The 23,982-nt window shown below is 44.3% G+C and overlaps 1 protein-coding gene across 3 annotated transcripts in view; it reads right to left on the reverse strand.

Moving 5' to 3' along the window:
- The window catches only part of RAI14 (retinoic acid induced 14), a 116,976-nt gene that overhangs the window by 18,714 nt on the left and 74,280 nt on the right, over window positions 1-23,982 (reverse strand). For all 3 annotated transcript variants that reach the window (XM_083357306.1, XM_083357305.1, XM_083357307.1), the window contains exons 4-7: window positions 9,299-9,387; window positions 4,477-4,541; window positions 3,066-3,123; window positions 1,298-1,368 (exon numbers count right to left, since the gene is read on the reverse strand). In XM_083357306.1, coding sequence (XP_083213432.1) covers window positions 1,298-1,368; window positions 3,066-3,123; window positions 4,477-4,541; window positions 9,299-9,387 — 283 coding nt within the window. The remainder of the gene's footprint in view (window positions 1-1,297; window positions 1,369-3,065; window positions 3,124-4,476; window positions 4,542-9,298; window positions 9,388-23,982) is intronic.

The raw sequence follows: 23,982 nt of genomic DNA on the forward strand, positions 1-23,982 counted from the left end.
CTCGCGTGATCTCATGGTACTTCAGGCCTTTGTTCTCTGCAATAGAGAATGGAACTGAAGCCGGGCGATGTTTCCACGTGCCTCCAGAGGCTGGATCCAGGGATTGGAGGCCTTTTCCAGACCACTGCCTTCTGGATCTGAAGCCGGGGGGACGCTTTCACGGCCCTCCGGAGGCTGTATCTGGGCATCAGAGGCCTTTTCCAGGATCTGAGGTGATAAAATATTTTTTCTCCTCACTGTATCTCAGTGACCTTTTGTACCCAAATGTTAAAATGTACCCACTGCTATAAAATTATTACCTATCCTACAGTAATATGCATGGAAATATCCAGTCAATTCAGGTACTGTGTATATTTACTGTTATTTCTGGAGACCATGGGGGGAGAGGAGAGTGTAACTAATAGTCAAATTTTTAGCCTGAGCTTATCTGATAAGTTTCTCATCCAGGTGCTAACCAGGTTTGCTCCTGCTTATCTTCAAACCAGACAAGTTGACCAAGTGTCGTTATCTACTGAACCTAAGCAGAACCCCCAAGCAGCTCCTATGCTCTCATGCTCATGGGATTGGTGTGTATAACTTGAAAATAAACAATACAACCACTTAGTTACTGGAGTGAAAGGAATACTAAAGAAAAGTTGTGTGAGATTGCCATCATTGTTGATCTTTATGCATAAAGCTACCTTTGAAAGAATTTTGCTCACAAGTTACTTTCAGCCTTCTTTCTCTGAATATAGTCGAGTGGATTGCTTTACACAAAGCAAGTAAGAAAATGTAAAACTGAACCAAGATGTTTAATGAAGTTAGATAGCTCAGACATGGAATAAGAAACAGAAATTACCATATATAAAGAGGTTACAATGGCAATAGTAATCAGATGGAAATAAACATGACCCACGACTGCCAGTTGTTATAAAGCATCAAACTCCTCTCATTATGAAATTATTGCAATGTTATTCTTTTAATACTTAGACGAACATTTCTCATTTTTTGTCTTCTGAATTTCTGATCCTGGTGCAGAACCAGATATCAAAATAAAGGCACTTGATACTTCATATAGCAGATGGTATTTTTTACTGCATGCTCTCTCATTAATAGCAGCACATCTCAAAGTGAAATTGAGTGGTTACAAACATCTATGTTGGGATATCATCAACTGGACTGCAAAATTATTAAAAATAATAGAATAAGGAACACCAAACAAAATAGCTGACTAAGTTTTAATAAGATTTCAGGAACTGAAAGATGTTTAAAAGCTTAAAAGGATACAAGAATTGTCAAAGAGATCATAATTACATACCACATCTTTGATGTTAATTGGACACTTGTGTTCACACAGTAGCTGAATTATTTGAAGGCAGCCATAGGTAGCTTAAGAAGGGGGGGGGAAAGAATTGTAAAATTAGAAGATCTGCAGTATATACTATTAAAACTCTCCTGTTTGTCAGTTTGTAATCTTCAACTGAGTAAAACAGTGTGTCATAGGACAACAATTTTTGAAAAAGTGTACCTCAAATGGGGTAATTTAAAGAATAAGTCTAAAATCTGGGACCTATAATTCCTATGGGTGAAGTCACTCCAATTTCCACTGCTTTTTTGCCCATCCATTGTCATTCTGTTTGTCTGTTTAAGTAAAGAAGTATCTCCGAAACAATGACCCAATGGGTCATGGGTTGTCTAGTCCAGGGCTTTTCAGTCAGTGGTACGGGTACCACCTGTGGTACATTGGCACCTGGCAGGTGGTACGCAACCATCCTAGAAAAGTGGTAGCAGGGAGGGGAATGAGCTGAACCGGTGGCAGTACTGCACAAACCTGAGCGAGAGACGGCTGGAGCTGCAGGGTTATCAGGGCTGAGCGGAAGCACCAGGATCAGCACTGCTTTCCAGCTGATTGGTGCTTATTTGGGGCTGTCAGGGCTCAGCAGAAGAGCCAGGATCAGCGCCAGGCTCCAGCTGGAGCTCAGGGCTGATCCCGGCATGTCTGCTGAGCCCAGAAGAAGCGCTGATCAGCTGGAATGTTGCAGCATCTCCAGGGTCTTGTGATTTACATTCGGATGTTTGGCAACTGATTCATATTTATGACGGTCAGTGTCCCAGGGTCATGTGAAGTGACCAAAACCTGCTGCAACCACCCAGCGGGGGGGGGGGGGAATAAAAACCAAACACCCCACCCCCCACCCGCTGCCAATCCTCAACAGAAATGCTCACAACAATGAAAACCTCGGACAGGAGGAAGACCGCCACCGAGCGGGCAGGTCATGCTCGGCTGTGGCTTGGGGGGCATTTTTTTAGTGCCATTGTAACTTCGAACAGTCACTAAGCAAACTGTTGTAAGTCAAGGACTACCTGTACTTCATCACTTTTTTTTCCTTTTTTGGGGTCAAGTTTTTGACACCTTGCTAGGCGACTGGTGGTACTCAGATGTTGCCATATTCTAAAAGTGGTACAATGGATGAAAAGGTTGAAAAGCCCTGGTGTAGTTCTTTTTTGAAGTCCTTTTAGAAGGTAACTTCAGGGTGGAGCTGTACCAGGTGACTATATTTTTCACATGTTCAACAGCTAGTCCATATATTTATCACATTTTCATGGGCTACACCCTCATTCTTTGCCAGAGCTATGCAGTGCTTCTGGTTTGAAGTCAAAAGGATGCTTCAGAGCATGTAGCACATTAACATACTGTAGCAGCCTCGTGTTTTCCTAGGATAGTGCAACTGTAATGGTGATTCATGTGATTGAAGGACACTGCAAAGATTGTAAGTGGACCATAAAGGCCAATAAATTTAATAAATAAATAAATAACATCATCTTTTCAGCACCATTGTTATTCCAGTCCTTGACAAATGGTCATTAAGTGAGGACTATCTCCATCACGTTCTACTGGAAATTTACTTAGCAAAGCCCATTCAAGGTCTTTGTTATGGGAATATAATGAAAGCAATTAAAATAATTAGTGACCTCATGTGGTCAGGTCAGTCATACCCTTCTTGTTTGTCAAAGGTCTTACTGAACTTTAAGCAGAAGGCACAAATCATACTAAATGGAATGGAAGCAAGACAATTATGTAATACCTGCATAGTGTAAAGCAGTTTTGCCCGAGTTATCTGTGTTCTCTGCTGGACATTTGGACTGTAGAATGAGAAAAAGAAGCCTTAGTAAAATACAGAACACAAAGGATTTTGAAAGTTAAAATTGTAATACTGTATGAGAGAAATGTTTTTGTGTGAATATCAAACTAGTTTTAAATGTTATCCAGAATTAACTAGATGTTCAGGACAAAATTAATCTGAATGTTTTCAGAAAGGGATTAAATCCATTTTGCAAAGTTGATCATCCAATACCACTTGGTTGCAAGAATGCAAGAGGTGAAGCAATGTGCTTTTGACTGATTGAAACTTAAGAGGGGACATAGATGTGAGCAATTAATAAATTACTAAATGTTTAATAAAAGAAAAAGGTCTATCTTTGACGAAAAAAAAACCATTTAGATTTCCAGCAAAAGAAAAATAGATTTCAGTTTTCTTAGGAAGTCTACATTATTTCTAATGTAACTGGTTCCAGAATGCTTTCAGATTGGACTGGCTAAGGTGCTTGAATTTCCTGAAGATTTCTTATTTGAAGGCTAACCAAGTTCATGCCTGCTAGATTTCTGAGCACAATGTCAGTTCTGAACTTCATAAGTGGTTTTACACCCCCTGTAGATCAGTCCTACCCAAAAATGCTGACTAAAGACTACGGTGAGTCTACTGAATTAAAAAGGGGTGGCGTATATTACAAAATTAGACAGAGGATTGAACTGCATTCACAAGAGACAATATATTGGATTTTTTTAGAGATCGCCTTTCTCTCCATCTCATTTTGTAGTGTAACATTTGGGAGAAGTGGAAAACCATATAGAAATCTGATACCAACATCTAATTGCATGGGTCTATGCCAGAATCCAGTCAAGATGATTTTCCTACTCCGTTGTAAAAATGAAGAGCTTGATTCATTGCTTACACTTTGCTATCATACGTGGTTGTAAAGAAACTGGACACTCACTGTTTTCTACTAACAAATCTAGCACTTTCCACAACAAACAATTTATTTAGGCAATTGCAGCTCTTCTTACTCTCTAGCCTGACTTCAATTTGTTCTTGTCAGATGTTAAAGATCAACATTTACTACTCCCAGTCCATGCAATTATATGGCATTTTATGTGAAATGTTCCCAGCAGATCATACAAGCAAGAAGAAACTGTGGAGCAAGCATCTTAGTGAAGCACTATTAAACTGTGATGAAAGAGAAAGCAGCAAACAACTATATAATCTAAGGATCTCCTACTCACAGCCCAGGAATTAAAAACAATTCAGTAATTTAGATGGACCCGGTGCAAACTCTTAAATCCCTTTAATTTCTACTTGCAGAGAGAAGGTTAATGTAGGCTGGCATTTAATCAGAAAACCAGAAGTGCTGAAGGGCGGGGGGAATAAAACACCTTACCTGAAGAAGTCTCTTGATGCAGTCAACATGGTTATTCTTGGCCGCAAGATGTAAAGCACTGTGCCCTATGTAAATATTTCATAATTATTTCAGGCCCACTGAAATCAGCACTAAAAATGAAATGAATATTGTTCAAAACCTTAGCTTGAAGTACTAAGTGGACATTTATTTATTTATTTTATTACATTTATATACCGCCCTTTCCCAAAGGACTCAGGGCGGTTTACAGGGTGATTAAAAACAAAAATACAAAAGATAAAAACAATTAAAAAAATTATATCCGTCCCTGAACAAATAAAACCCCAGTTAAAATTAAAATTAAAATTCTCAGCCTGGGCCAGAGAGCTCGAAGAGCCAGGTCTTCAGGTCCCGGCGGAATGAACGGAGGTCGGGGGCAGTCCTAAGCTCCACTGGCAGCTGGTTCCAAAGGGCAGGCGCACCCACTGAGAAGGCCCTATCCCTGGGTGTCGTCCACCGGCAATCTCTTACCGGTGGCACCCTGAGAAGACCCTCCCTGTGGGAGTGCACTGGACGAAGGGAGCTTGATGCCGGCAGCAGGTGTTCCCTCAGATATCCCGGACCCAAGCCATTTAGGGCTTTATAGGTCATTACCAGCACCTTGAATCTCACCCGGAGGGCAGCCGGAAGCCAATGCAGCTCGCGGAGTGGAGGTGTTACATGGGAGTATCGGGAAACCCCCATCACAACTCGTGCGGCTGCATTCTGCACCAGCTGAAGCCTCTGAGTGGTCTTCAAGGGCAGCCCCATGTAGAGAGCGTTGCAGTAGTCTAAACGGGAGGTCACGAGTGTGTGAGTGACTGTGCGTAGGGCATCTCGATCCAGATACGATCGCAACTGGCGCACCAGGTGAACTTGGGCAACCCCCCCCCCGGTCATGGCTCCTATATGGTCTTCAAAATTGAGTCGTGAATCCAGGAGGACGCCCAGGTTGCGAGCCCTATCAACGGGGGGTAACACCTCACCCCCCATCGTTAGAGGTGGAATAGTCTGGTTAGCCTGAGATGCCGATATGCACAGCCACTCAGTCTTGGCGGGATTGAGAGGAAGCCTGTTTCTCCCCATCCAGACCTGGACTGCCTCCAGGCAACGGGACATCACGGCGAGGGCATCGCTGGGTTGGTTCGGGGTGGAAAGAAAAAGTTGGGTATCATCAGCGTACTGATGATACCCCACCCCGAAACCACGAATGATCTCACCCAGCGGCTTCATATAGATGTTGAACAGGAGGGGCGAGAGAACCGACCCCTTAGGAACTCCACAAACGAGAGGCCTCGGGGCGGATCTCTGCCCTCCCGTCAACACTGACTGCGAACGGCCCAGGAGATAGGAAAACCACCGTAAAACGGTGCCTCCCACTCCCACCCCCCTGAGACGCCGCAGTAGGATACCATGGTTGATGGTATCAAAAGCCGCTGAGAGATCTAATAGGACCAGGACAGAGGAACAACCCCTGTCCCGAGCCCGCCAGAGATCATTCACCAGCGCGACCAATGCCGTCTCCGTGCTGTATCCGGGCCTGAAACCCGATTGGTACGGGTCCAGATAATGTTTCCTCCAGGAACAGAGGAAGCTGATGCGCCACCACACTCTCAACAACCTTCGCCAAAAAGCGAAGGTTGGAGACTGGACGATAGTTATTTAAAACGGGTCCAGGACAGGCTTTTTGAGGAGGGGTCTCCTTCAAGGTGGCAGGGAAGACACCCTCCTTCAAAGAAGCAGTTATTACTGCCTGGAACCAGCCTCGTGTCTCCTCCCGGGCCGCATAAACCAGCCAGGAGGGGCACGGATCCAACAAACAGGTGGTGGTGCTCAGCCTCCCCATGATCCTGTCCACATCATCAGGGGAAACAGGATCGAACTCAGTCCAGATAACATGCTCAAGACCGTCCAATTCCTCCACGTCAGACTCTGCCCAGTCAGAGTCCAGACCGGCCCGGATCTGAGCGATTTTGTCTGCCAGATGATGACTAAACTCCTCAGCTCGGCCCTGTAAGGGATCCTCCCTCACCTCCTGGTTAAGGAGGGAGCGAGTCACCCTAAACAGGGCGGCCGGGCGATTATCTGCGGACGTGATGAGGGCAGCGAAGTAATTAGACTTCGCCGTCCTCATCGTCGCAAGATAAGACCTTATAAAGGTTCTTAACTGCAATTGGTCAGATTCGGATCGGCTGGACCTCCAACCGCTCTCTAGACCTCGTCTCCGATGCTTCATCTCCCGGAGCTCCGCAGAGAACCATGGAGCCCAACGGGATCTGTGCCGGGTCTGAGGTCGCAAGGGTACAATACAGTCAAGTGCCCCGGCGGCCGCCCTTTCCCAGGCATCCACCAAGGCATCGACTGGGCTGTGGGTGAGAGCGATGGGTATAGACCCAAGCGCCATCTGGAACCGTTCAGGGTCCATTAGGCGCCTGGGGCGGAACCACCTGGTCGGTTCCACAGTCCAGCGGCGGGGGGTGGCATAACGGAAGACCAGCCACAGGAGATAGTGATCTGACCATGACAGGGGAACAATGGTTGGAGAACCCCCTCCCAGATCATCCCACCACTATCCAGACAGGAACACCAGGTCGAGAGTGTGACCCCCCACATGAGTCAGGCCCTGAATCACTTGGGTCAGGCCCATGGCCGTCATGGAAGCCATGAACTCCCGAGCTAACTCAGACGACCCTCCCAGTGAAGGCAAATTGAAGTCCCCCAGAACTACAAGCCTGGGGAACTCCACTGCCAACCCTGAGAGGGTGTCGAGCAGCTCGGGCAGGGCTGTTGCCACACAGCTGGGCGCCAGGTATGTGAGCAACAAGCCCAACTGAGCCCGAGGGCCACATCTCAGGAGGAGGGACTCACTCCCGGCCATCTGGACAATGGTGGTCTCCCGCGGACATAAAGTCTCCCGAACAACCACCGCCACCCCTCCACCCCTACCCTGAGCCCGTGGCTGGTGTAGCACACGGAAACCTGGAGGGCATAACATGCCTTTAGATTCAAAATTCTCCATCTCCCTCACAGAGTTATAGGAGTGACATAAGCAAAAGCAGACATAATCAACAAATGTACTAATATTCTCTTCCCTACCTCCAAGATTAAGCACATGTTATATTTAAATGAGAACAGAAGATGTTTGGCTTCATCATTTTGTACTTGGTTTAAACCCTGCTTAAATGTATACATCTGTCATAGATGAGCTTCAGAGAGTCTGAAGTAGTGAAACCAAATAGCAGGCTATAAATTGGCTGCAGAAAAATTGCACTCAGATTTCAGTATTTGCAGAATGTGGGTTGGCTAACAGATATGTTGATTCCACTCACAGTAATCATAAGCTGCATTTAGTTTATTCATTAGATGTATATCGCTATCTCAACTACATGATGCTTGGTGACTCCCAATATTAAAAATAATAAAGCCACCAAAAAAAACATAAAACATATATCTATGAAATCAACATAACCAGAAAATCATACAGTCAACACAATTAGATGATGGGCTTCATCAGAAATCCAGGGCTTCAGGCTCAAGCAAAGAACCAAGTCATCAAGGCTTTAAGGTTGGGGCCAATTTAAACTCCAGAAAGGTAACATTCCTTAAGGTGGGCAGGTGCCATGGCAGAAATAGTTCTCCTCTTGAGCTCTGCCAAACGGCACTTCCTAGCTGATGGAAGCTGGAGCGAGCCTCTCCTATCATACAAAATAGTACTGAAAGAATCAATTAAGGAGAAATAAATTGGTCCGAAGCCCTAAAAATTATGGTATGTCCAAAACAAATCAAGGTTGTGGGGCAGAGCAGAATACAGTTGTAGACCACATGAGCAGGATGTAATAATAATAATAATAATAATAATAATAATAATAATAATAATAATAATAATAATAATAATGTATGTATAGTTTATGCCATATCTGGATAAGTCAGCTGGGGAGACTAACTTGAAATACTGGAAAGCTGCTATTAATCAGAATACAAATATTTACCTCAAGCAGAATAATGATTTTAGTACAAGGCAGTCTTTCTCATTCCTGCATTCTCCAGAATTGTTGGCTGCAACTCAAATGTTCAACTAACTATAATGTGAACTCTAGTCTAACCTACCTGTGCAGCACTAGATATGGGAATGTTGAACTTATCTCCATACATCCATATATAGCTCCAAAGCATCCATCCACATCCACAGACTTGCTTAACTTTGGATTATTCAGATGTATTTAAGTAACATGGAATGGGCGCAGTGGTGGGATTCAAATATGTGAACAACTGGCTCTCTGTGTGGATGCTGCTTCCGGAAGTCCATTTTGGGCCTGGGCAACAAAAAAATTAACTACCGGTTCTGCCGAAGTGGTGTTAATCGGCTGAATCCCACCACTGGATGGGCAGAAAGGATAGAAACTGTAGTCCAATGTACCTCGATGGTACTGTACTAGGGAAGGTAGAAGTCAGCCCTTCAAGATACACCAGACTAAGGAACCTAAGGAACCAAACAAACTCTAATACTACTTTTATTGTAAATTTATAGTAAATTTTATTGTACATTTATAGTAACAGAATCTTGCAAGTCAGAATGGGCCTCTGCCTGGTTCTTTGTATGTACTTAGAAAAGCTTCTCTTAGATGTTTGCATACATAACAGTTGAGGCCTGGGCTCAGGTTTCCTTTATCCAACTAGCACTGATTCTTCCTTCTGTTCCTCAAAGCCACTCTCTCTGCCTCTACAGTAGCTATGAGCCACAAAAGCAAAGAATGCCAGGAGAATATGCCCATCCATGCAACCACACACACACAAACCTATCATATTAAACAGATAATTTGAGTACCTGTTCCATCCAGAGTTGTAACATCTGCACCATGTGTAATCATAAGCCTGAGACATTCGCTATATCCTTTAGAGGCAGCAAGATGGAAGCTGAAAGAAAGAATTATAATGTCTCTAACCAGTTCCATAATAAGTGATAAGAAAATGTTTCTGGTGGATCACATCAATCTTTGCCTTTGAATGACTTTGCTTGAATAATATATGTATCGCCTACTTTAATTCTAAGAACTCAAGGAAATGTGCTCAGAGTAAGATGAAAATTTAACTGCAAGACATTATTGAAAGCCTCAGGGTCACCCAACACAATTCAGAGCCAAGGAAGGTCTTGAATTTAGGTTTCCCGAGGCCGGGTTTGACCCACTTATCAGAATGATGATCATACAAAAATCATAATTAAAAAGTTTAGAGCAGACGCCTCTCAAAAACACTTGTAGTACAACTACCCTATTATAAGCACTTTTGAAAGCTTTTTTGGAATAATGGCAAGCAGTTAAAAGTTTCATTAATAAAATCAATAAAATAAATCAGCTGGTAATTTTTAGTATAACAAAGATCTGAAACTTAATTCCAATGATCTGTTAAGACCACCAACTTTGTTTACAGCCAACAAGGGAAATTAATTCTAGGGCAAGTTAAAAGTCTTCCACATTAAAACATTTCAAACAGGGAGAAAAAAGATTATATTCCTACAAAAGTCTAAGGGGAGGGGAGGCCTTCAGAAGAACTTATTGTTAAAACTTTTTTAAAAAGCAGGATGTTAGGATTGTGAAATGTCTGTCCTGACCCTAGTTATAATTGCACATTAAATAATACTTGATATTTCAACATTACAAAAAAATCACAATTGAAAAGATCCGTTGATTATAGACCTCTGGAATTGTATGGAAAACGGACACTTACCTCTCTTTACTAAAGAAATACAAAATTCTCTGCAGAATTTTGATGTTAAGTCTGAAAGAAAATGTTCATATAACCAGAACACCTCCTCAACTAGCTATCAACACCCAGAAAAGCAAGGGTTAACACAAAGATTAACATGAGACAAACAATCAAGCAGTAAATAATACATTAATCAAGGAACTACCAACTCAGATAAATAAAAGCCTAATCAAGGAACTATCAAGGAGAAAACATCCCACCAATACTGACAGGTCAAGCCACTGTACATAAAACAGACAGCAAACCCCACTCCCCACTCCCTTGCAGATGTCTTCAGTGCAAACAGAGTGCAAACAGAGCACTCTGCAAGGAAATAGCCAAGCTCACAGAGCACCAAGGACTCCTCTGATAAAAGTCTATGTACAAAGATAATCAGGATGCTGAAACCATAGGACAGTACATATTTGCTTCCAATGAAGCCTATCATTCTGAATGATATCCTGTTGTCAGACCAATTCTTTTCTCCAAACAGATATCAGCATGATTTCCAAGCTATCTTATACATCGAAGCTCTCCCCAAATGGTTTGTGTACACAAGTAAGTAAAAATTAAAACATTTAACTCCAATAAAATGTCAACCTAAATTCTGGTTTATGTAGAAATATATGTTTGTACAGGTAGTCCTGACTTTGTGACCATTTGCAGTTATGACAGTGATGAAAACATAACTTTGCCACCAATCCTTGCATTTACTTGGGGTTTTTTTTTGTTTTTTGTTTTTGAGAGGTGTTTTATCAAGTTGATGGTGTCAACTGTGGTCGCTAAAGGAGGTCTTGCTGTATCCTGTTTCCAAATGGCTACCTTAATTTATGGCAGAAAGAATAGAAGCTCTCAGTGTTCTAAAGGCTAACCTGTATGTCTCACAAACATTTTTCAGCTACTGTACAGTCCACCTCTTCAAATTTATAGAATGTTGTCTTCATCATAGGCATTTCATCAGCCCCTCAGAGAGAGTGAGTATTATGTAATGGCAGCGGTTTTGGCACCTGTTATTCCATGGGAAATGGAAGGGATCTTATGTCTATGCAAATTCTCAGTCATTCCAGGTCAAAAGGCAAATGGACTATGTTTTTTCCCCCTTTTTCTTTTAAGGAAGAAGTTGTTTCACTTCTCATCCAAGAATGAGAATGGATGGTAGGGAGGGGGAATGGAAAGATTAGTTCTGACAGGATGTTGGGTGGTGGTGGAAAGATGATATTTCTTTGCAGTCATCTGGTCATTAGCACTCTCTCTGAGAGCCACTGAGGCCACTTGGGGGCACAGATAAGCCACCAAGTGGCCTCAATGGCTCTCAGGGTGAAGTAGCCGAAGGACCACTCGGGACGACAGGCTAGTCCAACAACAGGTTTATTAAGAGCAAGGCAAACATAGAATAACTTGTCCGGCTTTTATAGCCGGCAGCTGGTAGCGAGGACCAATCAGCGGTGTTCATTTTGGCGCCCTGTCAGGCAGGGACCAATCTGCGTCGTCTTTTGTTGACAGCTCCGGCTTCCGCGTGTCTTGGTGTTTTGACAGCCGCGAGCTGTCAGTGGTTGCGCCTGCGCTGTACGGTGGGTGCTTTGACAGCTCAGGCTTCTCCGTAGTCCGGCGTTTGACAGCCGCGAGCTGTCAGTGGTGGCGCCTGCGTGGTGCGAGGACAGCTGTCAAAGTTCCCGCGTGTATTTCTGTCAGGCGGTTTTACTTTATATACTAGGCGATGCCTTCTTATTTGTACTGTTAACATATATATACATTGACTAAAGGAATGTTTACATATATAATACACCCCTTACCCCTCCCCTGGTTCGTTTCTTCCTTCTTGGATGTTTGAACCTGCCCACTGATAGTCTTTTAGGTAGGTGGGTGGTCTTCGATTCCTGGTTGAGCGGCGAAGGGGTGGTGGGTGTTCTGGTTCTGGTTCTTCGTCTTGGTGCTCAGCTTCCTGGTTTGGGATAGGCCGCATTTCCGGTGGGGGTTGTAAGTCGGCACTGGTTGGTTGCTCAGAAGCGTGTGGTGGTTGTCTGGGTCTGAGCTGGTCAATATGGCGGCGTATGTTGCCCTGTGCTTGCGTAGCCACAAGGTATGAGATGGGCCCTGTTTGTTTTATTACTGTCCCTTGGACCCACTTGTTTTTATCTGTGTATGAACGTGCCCATATTAATTGACCCGGGTTGAGTTTGCGGCCGGGGTGGGGGTGCTGTTTTTCTTCTGGGGCTGTGTCAGGGTGCAGTCTGTCGAGACGTGTTATTAGCCTCCTCCCCCATCTTAATTCTGCTGGTGATTTGCTAGTTGTAGAGCATGGTGTTGTGTGTTGTGATAAGAGGAACTGGCTGAGTTGCCTTTGCCAGTTTCCTTTAACGAATTTTTTCAATGCTTCTTTTGTGTATCGTACCATAATTTCAGCCATTCCGTTCGACGATGGGTGGAACGGCGCCGACGTGACCAGCCTAATACAATTCCTCGTAGCGAAGATCTGAAATTCACGAGAGGTGAATTGAGGTCCATTGTCAGAAACTATGGTATCAGGTAGGCCGTGTGTTGCGAATATTTTTCGTAAGGCGTGAATAGTGGCTGTGGACGTTGTTTTCCTAAGGGGTGTGACTTCCAGCCATTTGGAATAGCTGTCCACTACAATTAAGAAACTTTGGCCCTGGATAGGTCCTGCAAAATCTATATGTATGCGTGACCAAGGGTTCCTTGTAGTCTCCCATTTATGGATTGGTGCCTGGGGTGGTTCATTCCTGGTCTCCTGACAGGTGTAACACCCACCCACATACTGTTCAATTTGTTTATCTATGCCGGGCCACCACACATAACTTCTGGCCATCGCCTTCATTTTTACAATTCCAGGGTGCCCTTCATGTAAAATGTGCAATGTTTGGTCTATGTTTTTCTCTGGTATGATGACCCTATTTCCCCATAGCAGGCAACCTCTGTGTGTTGAAATCTCATTTTTTCTGTTATAATAAGGTTGGAATTGGGGTTGTGGGTTTTGAGTTGGCCACCCAGTTGTGGCCCATTTGAGGACTCTGGCAAGTATTTTATCTTTTGTTGAATTATTGGCTATAATGTTTGCAGTCAGGGGGCATTCTGGAAGTTGGGAGATTGCTAAAATCCCGCTGGCTGGGGCTGGGTCTGAGTCCCTGGTTTGTATGGGCAGTCTGCTGAGGCAGTCAGCATGGCCCAATTCTTTACCTGGTTTATGTATTAGCTGATAAGAATAGGCTGCTAAAAATGTTGACCATCTTAAAATTCTCGGGGAGAGGATTTGTGGAGTAGTTTTATTCCAAGTAAATATGCCTAGCAGGGGTTTGTGATCTGTAAATATAGTAAATGGTCTTCCATACAGATAATCGTGAAATTTTTTGACCCCTGCCACTATCGCTAGGGCTTCCCTGTCAATTTGTGCATAGTTTCTTTCAGCTTTGGTCAGAGTGCGTGAATAGAAAGCTATTGGTCTTTGTGTACCGTCCTTGAATATGTGACTTAATACAGCCCCGATTCCATAGGGAGAGGCATCGCAAGCGATGCATATTGGGGTGTCTTCCCTGAAAAGGGTGATAGTTGAGCTGTGACAGATAAGCTTTTTTAACGATTGGAAACTGTTCTCATGTTCCTTGGTCCAGGACCAAGTTGTACCTTTATCTAGGAGCCTATGGAGCGGCTCTGCAATAGTGGCTTTGTGGGGAATGAAGGCATGGTAAAAGTTTAACAGCCCCAAAAAGGATTGAAGCTCTTGCTTATTCCTAGGGCTGGGTGCGGTTTGAATAGCCATTAGTTTTTCAGCGGTGGGGTGGATGCCCTGGCTATCAATTTTATACCCTAGGAATTCTGTAGAAGTGACTCCAATAGAGCACTTCTCCCGCTTAAGTTTGAGACCGGCTTCTCTGAGCCGGCTCAGCACAGCTGACAACCTGTCAGCTAAACTAGCTTCGTTTTCCCCGGCGATGAGAACATCGTCGAAATAGGGGCAGACCCCGGGTATTCCCTTCAGGGTCTTTTCCATGATGCCCTGAAAAATACCCGGGGCTGCAGATATGCCGAATTGTAGCCTCTTTACTTTAAAAGCACCGCGGTGGGTGACAATAGTTTGAGCTTCCGCGGTGTCGTCTGTGACAGGCAGCTGTAAATACGCCTGTGTGAGATCCAGCTTGGCGAAAATGGTGCCAGAGCGGATGGAAGCAAATACGTCCCTTACCGCTGGCACCGGGTAAGCGTGGGGGCTGAGGGCTAGGTTGACTGTCGCTTTATAGTCCGCGCACAGTCTCACTTCGCCATTAGGTTTGATTGGGGTGACAATAGGGGTCTCCCAGGTTCCCCCTTCTGTTGGTTCCAGTACCCCTAGTCCCACGAGTCGGTCAAGCTCGTTTTCAATTTTTTCTTTAAGGGCGAAAGGTACCCTCCTAGCTCTTATTTTAATTGGTTGAATTGCAGGATTTAGTTGCAGGGAAATGGGGGAACCTGTATATTTCCCTAAAGTGCCATCGAAAACGTCGGCGTACTTTTCGCAAACGGCTTCTAGGCTAGGTGTTTGAATGGTATTAACCCCCGTTAAGGCGATGCCCAGTGGAGTGAACCAGTTTAGCCCTATCAAATTGGTACGGTTCCCTGGCGTAACTAAAACCTCCAGGGGGCCCTTGAACCCCTTATACTGCACCAGGACCTTGGCTTTCCCTTCCAACGGAATAGGGGTTTTCTGGAAGTCTGCAAGGTGTACCTGAGTTTGTTTCAAGGGAATTTGTCTTCGGCCTTTCTGACAGATTTCCTGATAGGTTGTCAGCGAAACTAATGAGACTGCTGACCCTGAATCTACCTCCATGTGGCAGGGCACCCCCTGAATTCTGACCCAGATCTTAACCTTGGAGCTTATGCTGTTTACCCTGTCAATTGTCTCTACCAGGGGGCCTGGTGTGGTTTCTCTGCTGGCCTGGGCAGCCGGCCTACCTGGGGGGTTTGCCTCCACCTCATTGATGTTGTCCCGGCCCTTGCTGCGGCACACCGGCTTGATGTGGCCAGTCTTCCCGCAGTTGTGGCATTTCGCGTTCCTAAAACGGCAGCTTCCTCGGGCATGGTTGCCCCCGCAGCTGGCACAGGCGGCCCGTTGCTCGTAACGCGGTGGTGGCGGTGGTGGGTTCCTGGATCCGCGGCGGTCCGACGTTTTTCCCCTCCTCGGCTGCCGGTGCTCCATCCTGCGCTGTAGGGCTTCCCCATCGGTGAAGTCTACTGACTCTCCGCTGTCGCTGAAGGTTGCGCTTTCCTGGTAGACGGTCGCGGGGGTCTCTGGGGTCGTGTTCGTCGGCTTCTTCTTGTGGCTGTGTTCATATGCCATGATTTCCCTGGTCAGCTCTGCCAGGTTCATGTCGGGTTTGGACGTCAGTTTCTTCTGTAGCTTCTCGTCCCTCAGACCGATCACCACCTGGTCTCTGATGCGGTCTTCCAGGTCGGGGAAGGAGCAGTTCCGCGCGGCGTGTCTGACCCCGGCAATGAATTCGTTGGCGGGCTCGTCCTGCCGTTGTTTCTTTTGTGCGAATTGCACCCGCCAGTACAGTTCTGAACGCGCTGGCATGTAGTACTTGTTCAGCTGGTCCACCAGGTCAGCGTAGGAGACTTCCGTGATGGGCACTGGGCTGAACAGCCCGACGGCTGCGTCGTACACCGGGGGCCCGCTGATGCACAGCAGAGCGGCGGCCTTTGCTCGGTCGTCAGTGATTTTACTGACGAGGAGAAATCCCTCGACTTGGCCGAGGTGTGATTGCCATCTCTCGGGATGGCGGGTATCAAACTCCCTCACACGGCCGAAGTTTGCCATGTCGTCCGGTCCTGGGTTGCTCCGATGGAAGTTAAAACTTCCGTGACAGCTCTTGCCGGGAACTCTCTTCCTCGGCCGTGACTTCAGCTCCGGAGCGATCCCACCCTCGTCGCCAGTGAAGTAGCCGAAGGACCACTCGGGACGACAGGCTAGTCCAACAACAGGTTTATTAAGAGCAAGGCAAACATAGAATAACTTGTCCGGCTTTTATAGCCGGCAGCTGGTAGCGAGGACCAATCAGCGGTGTTCATTTTGGCGCCCTGTCAGGCAGGGACCAATCTGCGTCGTCTTTTGTTGACAGCTCCGGCTTCCGCGTGTCTTGGTGTTTTGACAGCCGCGAGCTGTCAGTGGTTGCGCCTGCGCTGTACGGTGGGTGCTTTGACAGCTCAGGCTTCTCCGTAGTCCGGCGTTTGACAGCCGCGAGCTGTCAGTGGTGGCGCCTGCGTGGTGCGAGGACAGCTGTCAAAGTTCCCGCGTGTATTTCTGTCAGGCGGTTTTACTTTATATACTAGGCGATGCCTTCTTATTTGTACTGTTAACATATATATACATTGACTAAAGGAATGTTTACATATATAATACACAGGGAGTGCTAACGTAATTGCAAATAAATATAATCCTTCCACCACCCTCAACATCTTGTCAGAACTAATCCTTCCATCCAGACAGAACTGATGAAGCTTCTTAGATGAAAAGTGAAACATCTTCTTCCTTAAGGGAAAAAAAAAACACCGTCCAGTTGCCTTTTGAAAAAATACCTTTGAGGAGTGGGGTGGTGGCTTTATTATAGAGAAACAATTTATGATAATGCTTCTTCATGTCTAATGCTCTGGTTCCCAACACACACAACATGGGAAACCTGGGGCTTGTGAGAACCTTGTTTTTCTAGCAGTGTGTTTTCAAACATGAACAAAATTCACACAAGCAACTCTGTGCTATAAACAGGTCTGTACACAAGCAAAGGAATTTATGAAATACATTAGAAGTCACTGAAAAATGTTTTTGACTGTATATGAGAAATAATGACCAAGAACACAAAACTGTTTACCAAGGCACCAACAGGATGAATTTTTAAAACAGTTTGTTCCCGTGAAATGTTCCCTGAACTATTTAAACATGGATGGTTAGGGAAAAGACCACGTCCTCACCAACAGCCCAGCTTCTAACTTTGCTAAGACAGAACACAAGATAAATTTCCAAACAAAATAAAATATATTAGACTCAAAAGACATAGGCAAGATAGAGATATCTTGTGGTAGAAACGTGCAAACCACACTTCAGGGGAGTTTATATTTCAGCAGTATCTGCCTTAATTAAAATACTTGCATAGCAACAGTTTGGCTAAAGCAGTGACAGATGTAATCTTCATGCCAACTTCTCCGTTTGTGAAACAAACTGTGCCAAGTGTAACACATTTCACTGTAATGAATTTTAGTTACAAAACAAAAAGCCTGCTGGAAAAATGTGCACAAAATACATGAACTTCCCTTTCTGGAATTTAAAGACCAGGTAAAAGGTACTTTACTTGTTCACAATGCAAAAATTATTTAGAGGGCAACATAATGGATAATGAAATCTATTTTCTCATCATAGAGTAGGTGGTCTAAAGACCTCCTAACCAGATTTATCAGTGGAGTCAAATGACTGATGAGAGCTGCCAGAGATTGGGTCATAGACTGGTTGGCTGCGGATGCTGGGGAGTGCAACCTCCTAATAAAACATGAAAATAAAATCTCACATCATCACCAAATCTTATTCCTCAAATAAGCATTCCCCCCCTTAGATAAGATCTGAGTCTCAGGATGAGACTCTCAATCTCTATGGGATTTTAGGATCTGAGGGGTCCATAGTGCTATCTGATCCTGATTGTTTTCTTGCACAAGTTTCATTACACAAACTAGGTAACACCTTGTACTAATGATGTCACCTAGTTTGGATAAGGAAATGTCTGCAAGAAAACCACCAAGCTGAGAGACCACCAAGGACCCCTCATTTCAATCCTGAGCTACAAATATTTTCTTTTATTGGTATTTTAGGATCTTTTTCAGCTCGTGGATGACACTTGTCTCTGTTAACAGCAGAGGTGATCAAAAGTCACCAAATCAGCTGCTCTTCATATCCTTGGCAAATGAACTTTTGTGGCCAGAACTCCGTTATGTAGACGAAAGCAGTTAGCAGTTGCTACAAGGATCCCAAAAGGCTATTCCAAGCTACCAAGCACACCATTTGCTTTACATTAACTACTGATTAGGGTATATTTATTTGCAATAGCAACATATGAAATTGACTGTAAACGAGCATTAATTAGAGCAGTGTTTCTCAATGTGGGCTAAAGATTTGTGGACTTTGACTACCAGAATCCCCTGCTGGCTGGGGAATTCTGGGAGTTGAAATCCACACACTGGACTAGAGGCTTGTTCTGAGAGAAAACAGCATTATTTCTTCGCTTTTCTTTTCCTGATGCAAAAGCTTCAGACTCTTTCAAGAAATCAGGATTAATTTGCCAGCAACTTAATGATCTACAGCTTTCACAGAAAAATGAAATTGCAGAAATAAAGATGCAATGATGTCAGCGCCTCTCCAGCAGCAGTGATAAAACTAGAGAAACCGAGATCCCTACAAACATTTCTCTACATGGCTTATCGCTCCTAAAACCAAGGCAAACTATTTATCAAAGCAGAGGCCCCTTCGTCAGCTGCCATGGAGACAGCTCCGTCTTATGTGCTTATGGCCTTTGAAGAGAGGTGAATGCCTTTCACTTCCTCTCTTGCTTAAAAAGTCTTCACTTGTCCCATAACTTCAGGAAAGTCAACAGATTCTGCTTGGCTTCTAAACCAATTATGACTCAACTAGGGAATGCAATAACATGGAACTGATCTTTCTTAGGATCAGTTTACAAAAGGATCTTCCCCCATTCCTTGATCCTGGTGTGCAGAGGTGTTTCACACATTTATTTATTTATTTATTTAATTACATTTATATACCGCCCTTTCCTGGAGGACTCAGGGCGGTTTACAGGGTAATTAAAAACCAAAATACAAAAGTTAAAAAACCAAGTTTAAAAAAATTAAATTTATCCCTGTATAAGTAAAACCCCACTTAAAATAAAATTAATCCTCAGCCTGGGCCAGAGAGCTCGAAGAGCCAGGTCTTCAGGTCCTGGCGGAATGAACGGAGGTCGGGGGCAGTCCTAAGCTCCACTGGCAGCTGGTTCCAAAGGGCAGGCGCCCCCACTGAGAAGGCCCTCCCCCTGGGTGTCGTCCGCCGGCAATCTCTTACCGGTGGCACCCTGAGAAGACCCTCCCTGTGGGAGCGCACTGGACGAAGGGAGCTTGATGCCGGCAGCAGGTGTTCCCTTAGATAATCCAGGCCCATGCCATTTAGGGCTTTATAGGTCATCACCAGCACCTTGAATTTCACCCGGAGGGCAACCGGAAGCCAATGCAGCTCGCGGAATAGAGGTGTTACATGGGAGTATCGGGAGACCCCCATCAAAACTCACGCGGCTGCATTCTGCACCAGCTGAAGCCTCCGAGTGGTCCTCAAGGGCAGCCCCATGTAGAGAGCGTTGCAGTAGTCCAAATGGGAGGTCACGAGTGCATGAGTGCAAAAGAGTAAATTAGCTACAGTTCATTTGGTGACCATTCAAAGTTACAACGGCACTTTAAAAAAAAAAGTGACTTATGACCGTTTTTTTATAGTTATGACCTTTGTAGCATCCTTATCATCATGTGATCAGAATTCAGTTGTTTGGCAACTGGTTCATATTTATGACCGCTGCAGTGTCCCAGGATCATGTAAATCACCTTTTGCGATCTTCTGACAAGCAAAGTCATTGGGGAACTCAGATTCAATTAACAACTGGGTTACCAACTTAACAACTGCAGTGATTCACTTAACAACTGTGATAAGAAATGTTGTAAAACGGGGCAAAACTCACTTAACTAATGTCTCGCTTAACAACAGAAATTTGGGGCTCAATTGTGGTCATAAGTCAAGGACTAACTGTACAATACAGCTAAACAGACTCCACCTCTCATTGGCAGCCGTTTGGTATATAGGTAGTATTGACTTAGAACCATTCATTTAGTGACCGTTCGAAGTTACAATGGCACTGAAAAATGTAACTTATGACCAGTCCTTGCACTTATGACTGTTGCAACATCCCTATGGTCATGTGGTCAAAATCTGAATTCTTGGCAGCAAGCGAGTGTTTACCACGGTTGCTGTGATTGCCATTTCCTACTTTCCTAGCTAGCTTCCCACAAGCAAAGGCAATGGGGGAAGCTGGATTTGCTTAACAACGCCATGATTCACTTAACAACTTCGGTAATTCACTTAACCGTGGCCAAAAAGGGTGTAAAACAGGGTGTGACTCATTTAACAACAATATTGCTTAGTAACAGAAGCAGAAATTCTGATCCCAACTGAAGTTGTAAGTTGAGGACTACCTCTACCAAATGTATATGGCAGCCAGTGGAACAGCTGCCACACAAAGTGTTGAGTTGTCAAAGGAGTTGTTCTTTGCCAGAGTCTTCAAATAAATGTCATCTGTCTGAGGTCCTCTGATGGATCCTGTAGTGAGCAGTGGTTTGGACTAGATCAGCAGTCCCCAATCTTTGCGGCTTGGCTGGGAGGGGGGGGGGATAGAGAAGAACCGGGCTTCATGAGCGACGGGCCACTACACCTGTGCATGCACATCTGTGCAGGCCTACCGCTCACATGAGTTGCAAACAGGCCAGGGCTTGGTAGTGGGCTGCGGCCCGGAAGTTGGGGATCCCTGGACTAGATGGTCTCCAAGGACCTTTCCAATTCTATGATTCTAAGCGATTTTAATTGATCATCTGGCGGACACCCAAGCTTCTGCCTTGCAAATTGGAATGAGGGCAAGCAAGCTTATCTATTTAGGCTGACGGAAGAAAAGAAAACAACAAAAAAAGAAGCGGCATGCATAAAAACAATCCTAATTTAAGATCAAAATAGCAAGAATGCAAAATGATCCAGTACCGGTTTGTTCCTGTAGTTCCACCATAATTATAGCATGAATAATTCTTAGATTCAAGAAATTTTACTTCCTTATGGACGTGACTAAGACACCAGAATGTATCTCTCATTTTCAACTAATCATTATTGCCTACATTGTAGGCATTCTAGTAAACCATGACTGCCTATTAACAGAAATACCATATTTCATGAAAACCTCAGGCTCCCTCCTTGTTTTAATGGTGGCGCAGTGGTTAGAATGCAGTACTGCAGGCTACTTCTGCTGACTCCTGGCTGCCAGTAGTTTGACAGTTTTGAGTCCCGACAGCTCAAGGTTGACTCAGCCTTCCATCCTTCCCAGGTTGGTAAAATGAGGACCCAGATTGTTGAGGGCAATACACTGACTCTATAAACTGCTTAGAGAGGGCTGTAAAGCACTATGAAGCGATATATAAGTGCTATTGCTATTAATGCACCTGAGAAGTTTAAAATGTTTTACTACCAAATGCCTGTGGTTTATGTTGCCTGAACAGAATAAACTATGGGTAAAAAGGTAAAGGTTCCCCCGCACATGCATGCTAGTCGTTTCCGACTCTAGGGGCCGGTGCTCATCTCCGTTTCAAAGCCAAAGAGCCAGCGCTTGTCCGAGGACGTCTCCGTGGTCATGTGGCCGGCGTGACTAGACGCCAAAGGCGCACGGAACGCTGTTACCTTCCCACCGTAGTGGTCCCTATTTTTCTACTTGCATTTTTACGTGCTTTCGAACTGCTAGGTTGTCAGAAGCTGGGACGAGTAACAGGCGCTCACTCTGTTACGCGGCACTCGGGATTTGACCCGCCAAACTGCCGACCTTCTGATCGACAAGTTCAGCACCCTAACCCACTGAGCCACCGCGTCCCTGAAACTATGGGTAATATGAATTAAATTTGATCTGAAACACAATTTGCTTTATAGTGCTATGAAGCCGACTTGTTTAAAACCAGTTGTTTATCCATAATGTATTACGGGTAAATTTTTCCACATCTGAAAAAAAGACACTCTGCAAGTGGGACAATGAACTGTTCTTCAGAGCTAGACCAAGACATGATGTGGACACTAAGACTGAAAATATGTATCTGAGCAAGTGGAAAACTTCCAGGGTTAAAATAGGTTCTATAATCAAGACATTAGCAAAAATTGCAATAGATGCTGGAAAAGAAAGGAAGAAAGTTGACTCTGAAATTAGGATATGCCTTCCTCCAGGAGGAGGAGCAGGGAGGAAAAACATTTGTCTACTTTGCAATAATGAATTCTCTGTTAATATATTAACAATTAATTTACTCTTGTTAAAGATAAATTATTGGGGAGGCGGGGAGGAGAGTGTTTTGATAAAAATAGCATTCTTTCTGCAGTCACATGAATTTATATATTGTTTAATTATGAAGTACACGACGTTCTCACTTTTACTTTACAAAAAGTAAAGCATTATGAACATGTGGAACATCTCCAGAAACTTGATCCCTAACTACAGGCTTAAAACAACAACAAAAGAGAAGTAATAATTAGCACTAATCCTGACAGATCCTGACAAACAGGTAGGGATGCTGCCCAGCTAATCCTATATAGTTTTCTCTGGTAGGATGTTCTTGGCTACCTCAACTTACTTTTGCTTTTTAATCTGAACACGTGGAACTGGTTTTTTTTACTAATGACCTGGAAGGCATCCAACTATTTTCTAAGAGAACCTATGGAGCTCAGAGACATTCCTGGAAATAAAGGATGCTGCAGAGATTGCTGTTCTGCTGTGTACTCTGCCAACTTCCAATACATTTTTGATTACATTTCTTGCATTCTTAATGTATAGGAGTCTCTTGGACACCAAGTGAGGTGCAAATGGTGATACTGCTGCCCTATGAATTAAAAACAGTTTTACCATTATCAATACACGGGAATAAGCTATTTCTTGTTTGTGGAAGAAAGAGATGCTTTGCATTGCAATATGTAAACCTGACAAAAGATGCACTTATTATGATTTGGTGCTTTCAAAGGAATTGCAGGGCTCTGATTTTATCAGCCCTATCAGACCAGATCAAGAAACAGATACCACTTAGGCCTGAAAGTTTTATGAGAGTGGCTACTGTAAGAGAATTTTGCCATCCTCTAGGTCAGGGGTAGGCAACCTTGACTCTTTTATGATTCGTGGACTTCAACTCCCAGAATTCCTGAGTCAGCATGGCTGACTCAGGAATTCTGGGAGTTGTAGTCCACGAGTCATAAAAGAGCCAAGGGTGCCTACCCCTGCGTCTAGGTTCACTTTCCTTAACTTTCAAATATTTTTTACAACCCTGAAATAGATTCTAATAGCAAAATACATAAGACCCGAGTCTAATTTTATCATACTGTAACGTGAGACTTCTGAGGGAGTTTGGTCATTTCCAGCACCAACATTTAAAGAAGAAAGTTGTAGCACAATTTTCTCTTCCTACTCTTATTCTTTTTAAAGGTAGTTTAGGAATCAATGGTGATTACAGACAGGCCTCAACGTATGACCCAGTCACTTACTGATTGTTTGAAGTTACGATGGAGTTTTCAAAAGCTACTTATAACCCAAGGGTGTCAAACTTCGCAATGTCACATGACGTGTCGTGACGTATTGTGACTTTTTTTCCATTTTCTGGCAATGGGGTGGGTGCGGTTTGGCAATGACACCCCTTTTATAACCTGTTGTCAAAATTACATCTGTTGCACCCCTCCTACCACAGTTACATAATTGCATTTCAGGCCTTTGGCAACCGGTTTGCATTCAGGACTGGTTGCAGCATCCCGAGATCACATGACTGCAACAGAAAACACCGTCTGAATATGTCGGATTTACTTACTGACCACTTGATTTACAACCATGGTGACTTGCTTTACAACTGTTATAAAAACAGTTGTGGTGTGTCAACTTATATGCAAAACAATTTACAACTGAAATTCTGAGCTTCATTGTAGTC

Source organism: Vipera ursinii (assembly GCF_947247035.1).
Source record: "Vipera ursinii genome assembly, chromosome: 2".
Lineage (NCBI taxonomy): Eukaryota > Metazoa > Chordata > Lepidosauria > Squamata > Viperidae > Vipera > Vipera ursinii.